This window comes from Carassius gibelio, chromosome B1, assembly GCF_023724105.1.
Source record: "Carassius gibelio isolate Cgi1373 ecotype wild population from Czech Republic chromosome B1, carGib1.2-hapl.c, whole genome shotgun sequence".
NCBI lineage: Eukaryota > Metazoa > Chordata > Actinopteri > Cypriniformes > Cyprinidae > Carassius > Carassius gibelio.
Genome location: NC_068396.1, coordinates 7,143,037 through 7,160,274, shown reverse-complemented (window position 1 = coordinate 7,160,274; position 17,238 = coordinate 7,143,037). Strand labels below are relative to the sequence as shown.

Genomic DNA, 17,238 nt, shown 5'->3' with positions numbered 1-17,238 from the left:
TGAGTGAGTGAGAGGCCACTCACTCACTTGGGCATCTGTTCATGACATGACATGGAAAGGGGCGTTCATACTGTCAGAAGTTGCCAGGACACATTAGTGTTGGTGGTAATTATGAGTATGGCATGACCATGAGAGATTAAAAATGAAAAATTGCTCAGAAGGAAAGAAAGTGAAAGGCAACCTTTAACACCTCCCTTAAAGGGGTCATATGATCCTTTTATTAAAGATCATTATTTGATGTATTTGGTTCAACACAGTATATTGCTTTAATGCTCAAAAAAACAAAAACATTATTGTTCAAATACTATACATTATTGTAGGTGCTCTATGCCCCGCCTCTCTCAAACCTGTAATTTTCAACAAAGTCCCTCCTTCTGAAAAGCGCAGTCTTCTCTGATTGGCCAACTGACCCAGTGCATTATGTTTGGCCGAACACCGCAAGCACTCGTTGGAAATTTAACTTCCCTTTTCATAATCATGAGCTTCATCTTTCAAAATAAATGACAAGTTGATAATGTCCTTAATTTTATCATCAGTTCAAGCCCGAAATGCAAGCTCGTATGTGTTTGTAGTGCACAAGCCATGGTTAAAACAGCTGACTCCACTGTGATGTGTCCATCTCTCTCTCTCTCTCTCTCTCTTTCACAAACACGGGCATACACACACACACACACACACACACACACACACACACACACACACACACACACACACACACACACACACACACACACACAATGTGCAAAACTTTGCATTTGAACAGACAATAGCAAATACTTAAACTAATAACAAAACATACTTACAGTAGCTGATACAGAAGCGCCAGATTGTCATAGCAAAGTCAGAAATACCTAATCTCCTGGAGTAACGAAGCAGTCGTCCATAAAATGCATTTCTGTTCTGTTGTAAGTAATCTTAAAGATTCCTAAATGCATCTATTTTCTGAAGGCCAAATAAAGTGCTTTTGCTTTCATCCTAGATACACACAGCATCTTCCTGAAATGACTGCTTCAACACTAACTGTGGTTACTTAAACCATGCCTTCTTTCTTTGGGTGACATTACGCACATATTTCCACATAGTGACATAGACATGTGGGGGCGTGTTTGAATGAGCTGTTTTAAGGGGGTGTGGCAGTTTTAACTTTGATAAAGAATATTTTTTTTGATTTTGAGACTTTAGTCTTTGCAACTTGAGGGATCTTATCTATGCACAATCAGCAAAAATTTTAATAATTCAGGCTGTCCAATATATAGATGAGTTTGCTCTTTCATTGGAACAGACTTGGAGAAATGTAGCATTACATCACTTGCTCACCAATCAATCCTCTGCAGTAAATGGGTGCCATCAAAATTAGCACTTTAAGGCATTTTTTAACAGCACCCATTTACTGGAGAGGATCCATGGCTGAGTGATGTAAAGCTAAATTTCTCCAAATATGATGCAGAACTTCGATCTCTACATTTTGATGCAGAAACAAACGAATCACCATCTTGTAAGGCCTGTTCACACCAATTAATATAGCGATAATGATGAAGATATAGTTTTTAAAAATAGTTGAAAATGGAAAAAAATAGCACCACCACAGCACAAAACTATACAATAAAGAGAACATGATTGTGTGTTGGTGTGGCACTAATATAGTTGTAATTTTGTAATAGTTATCATTCTTGGTAGGAACAGGCCTTTAGAGTACAAGTGAATATTTTACACGGCGAGCAGAGCTGTCATGGATGTCTCAACCCAGAAAAAGGATGCAGATAGAATGTGACTGTTTTGGTAGGTCAAAAATGATGCTCCGCTGGATTAGATTTTCCTCTCATTTATACAATAAATAATGTCCTGCACATACAGCGACTGTTGCACAAGATCAGGCACACACACCCAAACATATGCGCACACATGTCTATAATTGAAATGCAATTACCACTTCCAGTGCCGGGTAACATCCCAGGTGGTGAGAGATGCATCTCCTGCTATGGTAGGAGGGGCGGCCTGAAATGAAAGCAGGCCATTCTGTGTGTGTATGTGTGTGTGTGTGTGTGTGTGAGACAATTTTACAATAATAGCTGTACTGAAGATGCCCTTCTTTCTCTTGTGTTGATGAAACCACTTTTTTTTTCAGGTACAGTTTTAGGCACCATATTAAGAAAATGCATCATATTTAGAAAAAGAGAGGACTGAAATTTGTATGTATACCTGTAATTTGTGAAAACTATAGAGAGTGCTGGACACAATACATTGTGGAGTAGATATAAGAGCCTCATGGATTATCTTTTAAGAGAGAATTTGCTATTTTTCTCTCATGGCATGGTAAAAGCGATCAGCTGGTGTGTCAATATGTCAGACTGCATACACACGTTCTGTGATTGTTGCTAAACCCTTGCTAACACCTTTACATCAATGTCCAATATGTACTGCGCTGCTGTAGAAGGTCAGTTAGGGTATACCAGAGCTGTTGATGTTCCTGTCTCAGATCACCTCTCAAGAGACTCATAATCGAAATTGTATGTTCTCTGAAGGTTTATTACATGACATCCTTGAACTTTCTCTTCCTTGACCTTTGTTTGATGGCAGCTCCTTGCACCTTCCCTGAAACTATAACAGAAAAAAAAGTCTTGATTGGTTTTGCTAAATCTAGTTTATAATATGTAATATCTCTATATTATTCTATCTTTTAAACAATGTAAATTGCAAACTTGTAAGTCAAACAGAAAAAGTGTGGTTATTGGCTCTTGCAATTATGAATATTTAATAAGTAGGCGGGGGAAGAAATTAATTCCTTTTAGCTCAGATGCCTAAGCTGGGAATTATGTCATATCAATATTGACTGTGTGCCAGTAAACAAGTGGAAAAACCAAGATGGAGGAATCAAAAGTTAATACCAGTCGATAAATTCTTGCACAGATAATGCCGAAGTATATGTCAAAAGATAGAGGTGGGATAGTACTGGTTGCACTGTGCTGAGACACATAAATTCTAAAAGTCATGGTTGTTGGGATCACTTTTCCTTTGACTTGGGGGTTGGAATTTCAGATAATCCGAGTACAAATGGAATGCAACTTTATAAAGATTGTAAACAGCTGTTGGTAATGAATAAGGCAGTAGTTGTGCACATGGTAATGTGTAGTGTCCCTCTTGGGGTTGAGTGCTAATGTACTGTATGGTGTTTTATTTGAAGTCACCATTACAGAGGTTTATTGCTTTTTCTAATCAGTGCAAACCTTGTTTACATTGGGAAATTATTTTCATTCTGAACCTATCTTCCAACAATTTATTTTTAGTTATTTTCTGCTTTTAAGAATGAATAAATCGATCCAATATGAAGTTTGTTTAACATTTTTTTTCTCTATGTAGATACAATATTTTCATGCTACTACCACATACCTTTTTATGCCCTAATTCTCTTTTTAAACGTGTTCCTCACCAGTTTTTGATTGATTTAGTAGAGCAGATGTCCGTAGACCTCCCAAAAGATTAAATTAGTGCCTGTAAGAGTTGATTTGAGCCTGATTTGACTCTGCTATTTCAAGAAACTAATTTCTCTTGTTCTAGAGCAGTTAAATGTTGCTCTTACATGGGCAGTTAACCACTGATTGTTGACATCAGGGCACCTAAAGCACCTGCTACTGTCATTAGAATAGATTATAGGGCAGTAAGTGGCTTTCAAGTCAGTTTAAGCATGGTAAAATTTGAATTACGCTTACCACGTCACAGAACATTTGGAGATTTTGAAACAGTTGATTCCTTCTCATGCTATTCCAAGTCTTTTATGAATGACAAGCCACCCACAGATTAATTCAAGCAACAGAACAGATGGAAAAGGGAAAAATCAAAGCATTTCAAAATTGTTTGTTCACAGTGAAAATGATTCTCAAAAATCCACAACTGGAACAGGTTCACATGAGGTGGCACATTTGACCTATTTTTAGTATATTTCTGTCACTGATTTAATTTTCACATGTTTCCCAAAGGTATTAAGAGATAAAAAGAAAATCCAAGTGGACCAGATGTTTGATAGTTTACCAGCTAACAGCATTTGTAATAGTTTTAAATACTCATTTATATCTAGAATATTTGCTTGTCTCTATATGTTTTCATCTATATAGTATTTTAATATATCCATTAAATGAAGAATTGATTGTTGCATCATAAAATATTACTAGAGAAAACTTATTTGAGGATAGCAGAGTATTAGACTTTTCTGACTGGTTATATGCATGAGTGTCACTTTAAATGATGGGGACAGTGGATGTTGTTGGATTGTGAATTGACTGTCAAGTCTAATGCCATGGTTTTCAACTGAGGGTCCACAGACCTTTGAGGGTCCGTAAAAAATACTGCATTGGATCAGTGGAGTATATTGTGAAAGAAATTGTATTTATTCATTATTTATTTCAACTAAATGCAGTTATGTAGTCTTTTTTTTCGAAAAGCGACATTTTGTAGTGTATTGTATTAGAAGGAGATTCCTAAACTGGAAAAAGTCGACATACTTTGTTTAAGTTTTTGTTGTAATCTTTCTGTTTTAATGAACCAAAATCACATTTGTACATCAGTGGTTCTATATCAGGAGTGGTGGCACATTTGTTTGCATTTTGTGTTGTGATTTTAGTACAATAGATAGCGAGATGCAGAAAAAAATGCTGATGCTTTCTGCTACTGATAACAACCTCATTGAGCACTCAGCAAAATATTACAAATAACAAATTCCAGCACTGACTCACCATGCATAAACAAAATAAAACCTAAGCTTGACAATTGGAAATGTTTCCTCTGTATCAGATAAATCCCTACTGTTGTGGGATGAATTGACATCTACTGTATGATTATGTGAAACAGGAGCAGGCATTGTGTTAAAGATTTATAGAAACTCAAACTTGAGTGATGTTTTTGGACTACAGTTACATCTATTAACATCATGTGTATCTGTTTTTCTGCAACTGTGCCTCCTCTTAGGGCCTCATTTCTGCACTGTTTGTGTGTGTGTGTTTTCTAGCCATCCTGTATGGTGTAAGCAGGACATTCCCAAACCAGCGAAAAGAAAATGCCAGAACACATCAGCTCAACCAGCCATGAACATCAATGCACTCACAGAAAAAGGAAGAGGGAGGGAAAGACAGAGAAGGAAATACCATTTAGTTCACCCCAAAGGAGAATACACGCATCATGCAGAACTTTATTGACAGGACTTTTTGTAAATGTAACTTACTTTTAGGGAATATATATTGGAAACACACTACAGTAATTCAACTCAATGGAGAATAGTACATTTACATTGTTTGCATTCAACCCTCTGACACATTGTGACTACTACAGATGTGTAACCGTGAGAATTCATCATTTTTAAATAGTTTACTCTATATTAATGGAATTTAAATTATTATGTTTGTATTCTGAAGTTTAAAAAACTCAAAACTTTAAGATCAGTGTTGTTATTAACTAAAACTAAAACTAAAACTGCTAACTAAAACTAAAGCTAAAACTATTAAAAATGCTTTTGTTAACTGACATAAAGGTTAAATAAATATTACATGACACATTAAAATGTTACCTTGGCAATGAACAGAAATTAAGTGCTAAATCTTAAATAATAATCATTATTATTAAAATAATTAGACATATAAAAAAAAGCTCATAAAAATGAATGAAACTTAAGCTAATTTTTTTTTTACATGTTTTATAGAAATATAAGCTAATTAAAAATATTAATAAAATACTGTAATTGTAAATTGGAAAAATATGTTTCAAATTTAAAATACTAGCAATTTTTTTTTATTTACTAGTTAACATTTTAAAAAAATGCACTGAAATTATCTATTGGCATGTGTTTTTTATTAGTGTGGTTATTAAGTGTAAATAGTTGTAAGGCCACAGGTTATGAGTTAACCTTGTCTATTCAAACATTTTTTAAGAACTTATACATTTTCTTGGTTTCTTGAACGCTGTCTGACCTTGGAAAGTAGTTAAAATCAGAAGATGGATCAAGATTGTTTAGCAGCAGTTGAATTGCTTGCATCAAGCAAGAGTTATTATTAATGTTTTAATCCCGCTCATTACATGCATTCATAACTGTCAGATCTGTAAAACCCAGTGCTAAAGTGGGTTTTACGATGGCTTCCTCAGCAGTGGTTTTGTCGTTGTCATTGTCAGATCTTCGCATTGTAAACTCGAGCTGATCCGTCCCCAGTTACAGCTGACACTGATTGGTTGGGCTGTAATTTTCCCAGACAAGGAGGTTTCATTGGACTTGAGGCCAAATGTGGAGCTGAAAATGTGAACGCTGAAGATTCATCTGTATGTACAAGGCCAAGTGTGTGCGGTGCTGCAGGATGAACCTGCGCTCTTAACAGGGTGACACAGATTCCTGCACAGGCCATTTCCTTTGACCAGAGCCCTTGTGTCCTTGAGGAGGGTGCTTAACCTTTGTGAGTCCTTGTGCTTTGTCATTGTTCTGCGTATCAGTGTTTTTGTTCTAAAACATCTCTCTCTCTCTCTCTCTCTCTCTCTCTATATATATATATATATATATATGTTCTATTGACTTGACTCCTTAACTTCACTGTGACATTCTAGTGACACTGCTGATATGTAGTAGACATTATTTGCAAAATAAATTATATAATTGATTGGTTGGACACAATCACGATGGATTGAAAGTAAATACCAACTTTACTTCATATAGTACTGGGTACATCTCACAGTTATTTTAAATATATACTGGCTATACAAAAATGCTACCTGTATTAATTAATTAATATACTTATTAAATTGAATATATATATATATATATATATATATATATATATATATATTAATTTCAAAGACTGCAATATGGTAGCTGTATTAATTAAATGTTCATTTATATATTAATTATATTATATATTATATATTATTTATATAAAGTTATTTCAAATACTACTGGTTATACAAACATGGTGACTGTAGGTATTAATTAATTAATTAATTAATTCAGTATGTTAAATATCAAAGTTATTACTACTTGGTATATAAAAATGGTAACTCTTGATAAATGCTTGTGTGTTTTATGCAACTGGATGACATGTTGACACTTATTAAATTAGGCCATAATATTGATCTAATCCCCACCCCTTTTAAAATATATTTTTTGTTTATTTACTCACAAGTGCAAATGAAAACTTTTTTCCTTCCACATGCTAAGAGAAATAGAAGTACAGGAAAACAACGCATGCATTTCCTTGCACAGCAGGCAGCAGAAACAGTGTCTGACTAGTATGTGTATAGTCTAGCACCTGTAGCTGTTGATGTTAATGTTTAGTAAGATATTCCAGGGGTCGTGGTAGGTCATCTGAAGTCTGGACATCACATGTTTTGCTGCATTGAGCTGAGCTTGACAGGTCTTGTCTTGGAGATGAAAACAGAAGAAGGCAGGCCTTCAGCGAGTTGACTTGTGCTGGTTCCGCTTGTGTCGTTTTACAAAGCTGTCGTGGGTTTATTCTGGGCTTGGGAAAAGAACAATATCTGAAAATATGCTTCTGTTATTTTCTTAAAGGAACAGTTGACACAATATAATCATTTACTCATCCTCATGTTGTTCCAAACGTGTATTTAAGTACACATTTACAGGAATAGTTCACCCCAAAAATAAAATTGTGATAATATTTCACAATAAAATAAATAAAGCTTTGATGAGCATAAGACATAAAACATAATTATAATTATACCAAGTTTTTGACCTGTAGTGTATTTCATTTCATATTTCAAAATATTTTTATATTGAAAATATTGTGATATTGCTTGTCAAATACTATGTGAGGTCTAATGCTTAAGGGAATAATTTTCTGATTGTTTTTGCATCCATGTTTCATGTTGTTCTCACAGCTGAGGTGAACAACTAGAGTCATGTGTCTGGGCATTGACATATTGCACATCCATGTTTTTATCCTCTTAAGGCTTTGTGTTGGTGTGTGTATTTGATGGAGGGACAAAATTAATCCCTGAGGTGACGAGAAATGACCAGAGGAACACGACAGCACTGTTCCTGCTAAAACTCCAGATCTGATGCTGCATTTTCTTGTTGTTAAACTGAATGTTAGTTATATTAAATGACTTGTGCCTTTATTGCGGTACACATACAACATCACTGTGAAATACAAGTAATATGTGACAATCACAGCCAATCAGCATATATTTAATGTTTAAAAGAGTGCAACATTGCCAGCTCTCTTTCCCATCAGCATGTTTCTGGAAGTATGTTTCAAGTTAATTTTTCTCAAAGAGTCTTTGTTAAAGAGTTATAAACCGTGAAACGAAACAAACCCCAATCAGGTGACTCACAACATTACAAATATTAATTTGAAGCAAAAAAGTATTTGAAAATTGTACAAGATGTCAAGATTACTTAAGAGCTACGAGGTATTGTGAATGATATTTAAAAAAAAAACGGTGGAGAAATATAAAACTGCTGATTTAGAGATGTTGATTATATGTATAGAAACCATACATTTTATGTTCATCACATATACACAAATGTATAATTAGTTTGAGAGCTTAGAGATTCGCAAAGCTTAATTTTGCCGCCATTTGTTCGACACAGTTCTTTGCAGGATCATGGGTAATGTTGTTTTTCCACAAAGAACTTCACTGTTAAATACAATATTTAAAAAATTAATTCAAATAATTTTACATCTGAAAAGAAATTTTTGGACCAGTGAGATTTTATGGTGGGCGGGGCCATTCAGCACAACACCACAGAAATAGAAACAAAGCAATTAACAAAATGTCCTGTCACAATACATAATTAGTAATTGGGACAAAAAAAAAAAAAAAAAAAAAAAATATATATATATATATATATATATATATGAGATATAACTTTGTCTAAGATGAATCAATTAGGTGCTGAAGAAGTCATGTTGTGGCTAAAATATTTGCTGTTACTCAGTAAAGCTGTTTTTTTATCTCACATTTGCATTTTTTTTTTTTTTTTTTCATAGAATGTGAGCTTTTTTGCAACTTTTTGGCTTTTATGATGAGACATGAGACATAAGGCTTGTAGATTATAGTTTTTTTTTCCCCTCTTTTTTCAGAATAAATGTTTTCACACAAGTCTCCATTTGGAAAAACATTGGAAATATATGCGATTTTTCTGTTCTATGGGTTCCCTCATATATATTTTTAGTCTAGTGTGAAACTGACAGTCACGTGTATGGCACGTGAAGCCAAACTAGTGGAAGAAAATTGTTGTTCTCTCCATGTTTCTCTCTCTCTCTCTCTCTCTCTCTCATTTTCTTTTCACAGTCAGCCTGCTCAAGCTTCAGGCCATGGCTGTTTTAAACTGCACACAGTAAGATGATGCTGAGGGATGCTGAGGGTTTGTGTGTGTGTATTGTGAAAGTGTGCGTAAATATGCAGTGCACACTAGTCCTTTTTGTTGGTATTGAAAAGACCGTGGTACATTTGCTGTGACACAAAGAACCAAATATAACTCACAGAATTCAAAAGGAGTGTAGTGTTAAGTGTGGCAGTATATGTTCAGCACGGTTTTCACAGTTCTGTCCACTTATTGCACTCATGCTTCCAGGTCATTTTAAAATGATAATCATTAAATATCTATAATTATAGCTGCGGGTTGAAGCATGAGAATGGGGGGAGGGAGATGATGTGTGTGCGTGTGCGTGTGCATGTGTGTGTTGGTCAGATTACTGTGCTTGTCCCAGATTATGTTTCAGTGCTGAAAGATTAAATTACTTCCTTAAAAAAAACAGGCATGGTGGAATTCCATTATTATGTGTGTGCTTTCTGAATTAAATATTTAATTCCTCAAATAATTTACTCCAAAATTTCAGTCTAAAATGAGGTAGAAAATACATTCTATTTTACATAAAGTAAACATTTTTCAGATTAAATTAAATTAAATTAAATTAAATTAAATTAAATTAAATTAAATTAAATTAAATTAAATTAATGTTCCATGAAGATTTTTGTAAATTTCCTATTTAGATTTTTTTTGCACCCTCCAGATTTTCTTGTCCGATCCTATTAAACCATACATCAATAGAATGCTTATTTATTCAGCTTTCAGATAATGTATAAATCTCAATTGACACTTAACACTATACTTTGTATTAGGAAAGTATTTGTAAACCATTTCTCATTTAATTGAATTGAATTGAATACAACTGAAATAACATATATTTTTTAGCATTACATTAGTGCCATGCATTGATTACAAGGGTCAATCTAACGTGACATTTCAGTCTAAAATGGGGAAAAATGCCTTTTTATTTTTCGTAAACTTGTGCTTGTGTATAAAAACAACTGAAACAATGGCATTTTGGTAGCATTTCATTAATGGGGACGGAATTTTGTTTGTTTGTTTGTTTATTTTGTATTATATTAATGACTATTGAGGTTTTATTGTCATGAAAATGGTGGCCCAACGTAAAAATCTTACTGGTTTTATTTTCCTTAGTCAAAATATCATTTCCCCTCCCTTTCTTTTGATTTTGTTATGAAATGTGCAGGTGTGCACCTGTGTAACATATCACGTCTCCAGAGTGAACCTTATCCACTGCTATAAAAGATACTCCTTTTCTGTTTCCTCTTGGGGGAGTACATTGAGAAGCATTAATCTAATTCCTGATTTGGGAATATTAACCTCAGTGTCAGTTGCATTAAAGGTTTGCAGCTCTTGTCATCTCTCTTGTGTCTCTAGTGTTGTATCCTTCAGTATCTTCATAACCAGTGATAAGGCTGGATAAGTCTCAGCCCGTCCCCGTGGGGGATTTGAAGCTCAGTAAGTCATGTTCTGTGTTCACCCCATCCCGAGGTCCAGCATCTATATCATAGAGCTGACAGATTAATGTTGCATCTGACCGGAATGTTGAACATTCTGAGGTCCTTGAGTATTCAGTGGTGCTTTTCTCCATTCTTATGCTTTCAAACATGAAACAAGGATATATATATATATATATATATATATATATATATATATATATATATACCCCCAACAAGCATTATATAGCTTTCAAGAAACCAGTTATATTAGTTAAATCCTATAACCTAGTAAAAAAACACTGGAATCTGTCACATTAGGAATTATGTACATTAGTATCATTAGTATTCTCAGTTTTATTTTTAGGTCTAACAATTTTTTTTTTTTTTACAATTTTGAGTTTATATCTCACAATCCAGATTTTCCTTGCAATTCTGAGTATATATTTCACAATTTTGACTTTTTTCTGGCAAATAAGAGAAGAAAAGTCAGAATTGTGACATTCTGTATAAATACAATTGCAAGAAAAAAGGTTGGAATTGTGAGATAAAAAGTTGAAACTACCTTTTTAATTCCCTGTGGGAAACAAATAAACAAACAAACAATGTTCTATATTCAGATTTGCGAGAAAAGAACCAAACAGAGTTTTTTACTCTATATTGCAAGAAAGTCGGAATTCCCTTTGTTCTTTTTTTTGGCTGGAATGGGGACTTCCAAAGAATTATCTCTGAGCTCTGTCCTAAGTAAATCCTGGCTGACGAGCAGTTATCCATAATGTTCCTATTGTAAGCCACACCAGATGAATTACAGTGGAGTATCAATATACTGATTCGTTACTGTCATTTGGATCTCCAGTAGTTAGTGCCTGTAGGGCTGTGTATCTGATTTAGAATCTATCTGCGATTGTGGAGCTGATGTCAGTCACTTTTTGTCTAGGCATCTGTGTCATGGGTTGTAAATGAATTGATTACTTAATTACTAACAGAATGAAGGACAATGTAGGGACTTTAAAACTGCTTCAGTTCACCGATTATCCTCTTTTCTTAAGTCCTAGAGACCAGTAGAATACATTAAAGCACAATAGCCCCTGAATGTTAACAAGAGGCGAGACCCTTGGCAATTAACTTCAGTGCTGTCATGCAGCGCAAGATTTCGTACAAAGTCAAGAATACGCTACACAAAACAATGCATTTTGAAAGTTAATCATGCCATTTTTTAATGTAACTAGCAGCAGCAGTTGTAAATTCAAAAATAATGACTGTCCTGTGGAAGTTGTGTGACCATGCATGGTGTCTTTTGGGCATGTGCCCAATTAGCCATATGGTTAATCCTTTAAAAAAAAAAAAATACTGCTTCTTCACCATTAATAGAGGGCAATGAGGGCATCAAAATTTTGTCCACTATTTTGTTGGATGAAATTATGAAATCTCCATCCTACAGGTGATTTTTGTCAAAGAAAGAGGATCTGGTAAAATGGGAAGGGGTAAAGGACTTAAAATATATATTTTGCATGAGGAAACATTTGTAAGACCCTTTTTGCATTAGATTCTCATTACTGTTTGATTTAATTATTTATGCATAAAAAATTGCATTAATAAAAAATAGAGAATGAGAGTGCTGTTCTGTTTTTAAGGGTGAATCCACATCATATATCCACAACACAGCTATAAAGCAGTTCTTGAATAGTGTCATTATTCAGCTCCAGTCAGTTCAGTGATGGTTCAGTTCAGTTCAATTACTCTGTTATCAATTATGAAACAAGTTAATTTCAGCTGTAAGCAGCTTCAAGGGTCTTAGTGTTGCTGAAGAGACTGTACGAATATAAGGAATTGTTGGAGTACTTTTTTTATATTTCCCATCTGTGACTTTCTGATTTATCAGTGCACTGCATAGCTAATGAACTTAACTGGTTCATGACAGCTCAGCGTTGCTGTAAGGCCTTAAATAAAAACTTGAACTCTAATTTCTGTATGGGAAAGTTGGTATCTTACTTCTGTGCAATCCTAACTGGATTAAGCATATGGGCATTTGGGCATGTGCCCAGAAGCATCACATCCAGGGATGGGCATCATGCAAGGCCATATAAATTGACATTTACCTACCCTCATGCCTTTCTAATCTCTTCTTCTGTAGAACACAAAAGTGTACCAGTATATCCAGGCCACTCTTTTTTCGTAACTGGCAGTGAATGGTGACCATGGATGTCGACAGGATTTTAGTTAAATAACTTGTGAAATTTCAGTCTGTTTCACACACATACCATTATACTTAGAATATACTTAGTCATACAAACTAATTTTATAGTGCTTGACAACATCTATCTGGTCCTCATCTGCTTTCATTTTAAGGAAGAGAGCAGCTCAGACATTCTGCTAAACTTCCTGGTTTGTGTTCCTCTCATTTTAGAACAACATGGGAAAGTAAATGATTTTTAAGGGCACATTTCCTTTTACATGTTGTTTGAACATATGTGTGTTGGCAGTGTGAACACAAGCACCCTATAAATAATTTTTAATCCCCATAAATCATAAGCATTGTCTCAGAACAAACTGTTTGCAAAATCTGTGCAAAGTGATGTCACTTTGCACAAGCCCCGCCTACAACTGCCGTATTATCAGAGACCCCGCCCTAAGTGAGTCGCACACAATCTGCCATGTTTATCTTCACTCTAGTGCATTTAAGAGCGACATTCATGTAAGAAAAGTTTTCATTTTGTTTTGGTTATATTATCAGCATAGACAGCAGTATTATACTGTTACTTAATACGCAGATCTAATATAAACATGAAAATTCTTTCCCAGCTGTTTACCTTCACGGACATAACAGACTGTCCTTTTGTAACTTGTGTGGGTTTTTAACATAAACGTATGTGTATTTGAGAATTTAAGCGCTGTAAGACATGAAAGATACTTATTAGTACTCACATGCCATATGACACCTACTTTCTGTGTACATGCTTTGGATGTGTGTGTTCAGATAACTGTATATCATAAGTTTAAACTAATATGGGTTTAAAATAAATGATTTCAGAGTAATAGACATAATAATCAAAATCAAACAGGTGTTTTTTTTTGGCAAATTATCGGAGGAACAAGCTGTTTTCTATTCTGGAAAAGGGGACAGGGAATAGTGATGTTTCATTCATGAATGATTCATTCAATTTGAACTAATCTTCAAAATGACTTGGGAACATGGAGTCGTCTCAGCGAGGGATTTGTTCATTTGCCAGGGATTTCTGTACATTTTGAGCATTGCTTAGGGAGAAGTCTTGTTATGTTTATGATCAAAAACTGGATTTCTGAATTTTGCCACGGCAGATGATGGATTAGATAATCTGAAGAATTCCAAGTCTTAGACACTCTGGGACACCCCAGCTGGGTCTTTTGATGCATAAAGCTGTGAATTAACCAAATGCACGGTTGAAAGAGGATCCAAGGGGAAGATGAGTATTAAAGAATTTTTGAAACACAGGCGATGTTGTGTGCTCATGAGCAGGGACTGGGCAACACCGATTGTTATTGTCATGACTCGTGGTTAAGGTCAAGGTTTCCATAGCAACAGGGACCAATGAGGTTGCAGTGATAATGGTATGAATAATTCATCACATGGAAGGATTATGAACGAGTTCCAAAACACCTCATGCTGTGCGACTGTATGGGTGCCAGTTTGTGAATGTATACAAAATGTATGTTTCTACCCATAACTTCATCATTTATCATGATCCTAGAGAGACATTGCATAGCAACTCCAGGTGAGGCGTTGCCATTTCTGTCACATTCTCTAATTAGCATCATAGTGACATTGAGTTGTCATGGAAATGCTCATTTGCGTTTTTATCATTTCATTCCGTAGTGTTTCTGAAGGTGACTTAGATAGAATGTCTTGGGAGTGTGTTTGCACAAAATGAGATGCTTAATTAGTCATTGTATATTAAATGTGCTCTAATTACGTATCTATTAATTTACAGTTTTCAAGAGATAATGTTGAATAGGGAAATTAATTAACTAATTCATCAACCTCACCAAGTCATAAGCATAATTGATTAGGCTGTGATCAGCAAGTATGAATAATAATATCATTTATGCGTAATGAATAGCTTCATAAGCATGTTTAGTAGAATAAGACTGTTTTAAGGTCAAATAAGCAGCACACACACACATACAGGTTGTTTATTTCACTGTTTTGTGATATTTTCCTGCATTGTAAATTTCTCTCACTTTCTGTCTGTCTCTACTCCCCCATCGCTTGTCTCACACTCTGAGAAGGCTTCCATCTGGACTGCTTTCATTTAACACACACACACACACACACACATACAGACACACACATGTGGAGATTAATATATCAAGCCATAGACATTTGATAGAAATATCACCCAGAATGTAATGCATAGCTTTGATTTTGATTAGGATTGTCAGTGTGTTTGTAATTTGTGGTTGCGCGGCTCATAACCAGCTGTGATTAAACAGTTTTGCTTGAGTTTAATGAATGGAAATGCTACCTGCTGGCTTCAACTGAGAGAAATCCCCTCTGTGACTGATCCACATCTCGCTTTGACCTTAGACCTTGATGTGAACATGGTGGGAAAGTATTTTATACCTGCTAATTAGGGTTCTGCTTCAAAGCAAAAAATCACATTTGAATATCACATTTGAAAAGTCAACTGCATGTGTGTGTTTATTTTTAAATTTTGTACATTTTCAACATTAAATACTTATTAACATATTATATTTTCAGCATTTCCAGTATTTCTGACATTTGGTGCATTTCTAGAAATACTAAATTATATTAATGATCAACGTTTGACATAATTTGTATATTCAAATGTCTCAGTTTGGCCAAATTAATTCAAAATTTTTCCTTACAATTATAATGATTAAAACTAATCAAAACTGTTTTCTGTTTTCCCTTTCAGAGCTCCTGGGTGCTGCTAAGAAAGTGAATGTGAATTTCCAGGACACAGACGGGTGAGGTTCATTTGTACTCATGCACTTTCAATTAGAGATCAGCTGATGTGGACTATTCAGTGGCTATTGCCTGCATTAAGGTCAACAGGAAACTGCATTTGCAACTTAATGTGACATATTTCCAGGTGACACAGATCAGGGCTTTATATTATTTAGCAATTGGATTGTGAATTGTATTTAACCAAATGACTGTGGTTGGAGGAAAGGAGTTGAAAACTAAGAGTGCTTGGTGACGTCAGTACCATACCGTCTGTTTTCATTTCATGGTTAAATTATCTGCTTGACAGTTGGCCATGATGCAGAATGAACTTTTGTACTGTATGAATTTTTAAAGGATTCCTACAGTGCAGAATACTGGTGTTGTTACTAGAATGCTACGGTGTATTGGAGTAAGAGAGAGTGTGAGTGTGTGTGTGTACACACGTGGCTTGGAGCTCTGGCAGAGAAATATCTCTTACTCATGGAAGTAGGTCATAGCCTCCTGCTCAGTTAGGCAGTGAGGGATCGGAGTGAAGTGTTGAGTGCAGTGAAGTCCGATTAGGGACTCTCTAAAAAGTTACACTGGAGGCTGAAAGCACCTGGGCTGGAAAATTAGATATTAGGATTAGGGTATTATGAGGAGATATAGGCTGTTTTAAAGAGGATTTAGACCATATGATAAGAAAGGCCTAGTGATTACTAGACCCGCACAGATACACCTAAAGATGTTTTGCAAAATAATAGTACATGCCATTCAGTCCAAGTTGCTGCTTTCAAGTTCTACACATCATGTTGTTTTCCTTATTTATTTGGATTTTAAATACATGTTGAAAACATGTTGTTCAACAGAAAATTGTAATATTTTTGGTCTTTATGGTTCAGCTACATGTTAGAATGTTATATGGTGACTGAGGGCAGTTGCAATGCACAAAATTTCAGGCCACCACTCGTCTTGCATTAAAAAAAATGTTGTGATCGTTTGAGATGTCAAAATCAAAAGATTTTTGTCTTCTGCTGCCTGAATGTCTGTTGTCTTGAATCCATAGTAATATCTAATATCTTGGTTGCTGGTTAGATGTTAACATGAATGACAGATGCTAGCTGACAGCTACCATACCAGATTTTATCATGGCTTTAGGGTTTTGAGCAATTGTATCTCTGCTTACATTATGAAATAAAAATGTATAACTGAATAAAAAAAAAAAAAAAAAAAAAAAAAATTAATGTGCAATGATTATTACTTCATCAAAATATCACGCTTGTAGAGTTCTTTGATGCAACAGCATATCAATATATTTTATTAAAAAAGGATTTAACTTATTTTAGATACCTATAATGTAGGTCCCACTTTTATTCAGTATTTCTAAAGGCTAAAAGATTTAGACAATTTAAGACATTTTTATAAATATTTGTTGTAATTTGGCATAATTATATCTTAGTTAAAATTACGACTTAAGCATTTGCAATTCTAAGATACTATAAATAAGAGTTCTTTTCATAATTTTGACAGATCATAATAGTCATGTTTTTTTA

General features: G+C 34.7%; 1 protein-coding gene across 2 annotated transcripts in view; it reads left to right on the top strand.

The window, feature by feature from the left end:
• The window catches only part of si:dkeyp-9d4.3 (caskin-1), a 39,150-nt gene that overhangs the window by 1,687 nt on the left and 20,225 nt on the right, over positions 1–17,238 (top strand). For both annotated transcript variants that reach the window (XM_052545416.1, XM_052545415.1), the window contains exon 2: positions 15,675–15,726. In XM_052545416.1, the coding sequence (XP_052401376.1) occupies positions 15,675–15,726 (52 nt within the window). The remainder of the gene's footprint in view (positions 1–15,674; positions 15,727–17,238) is intronic.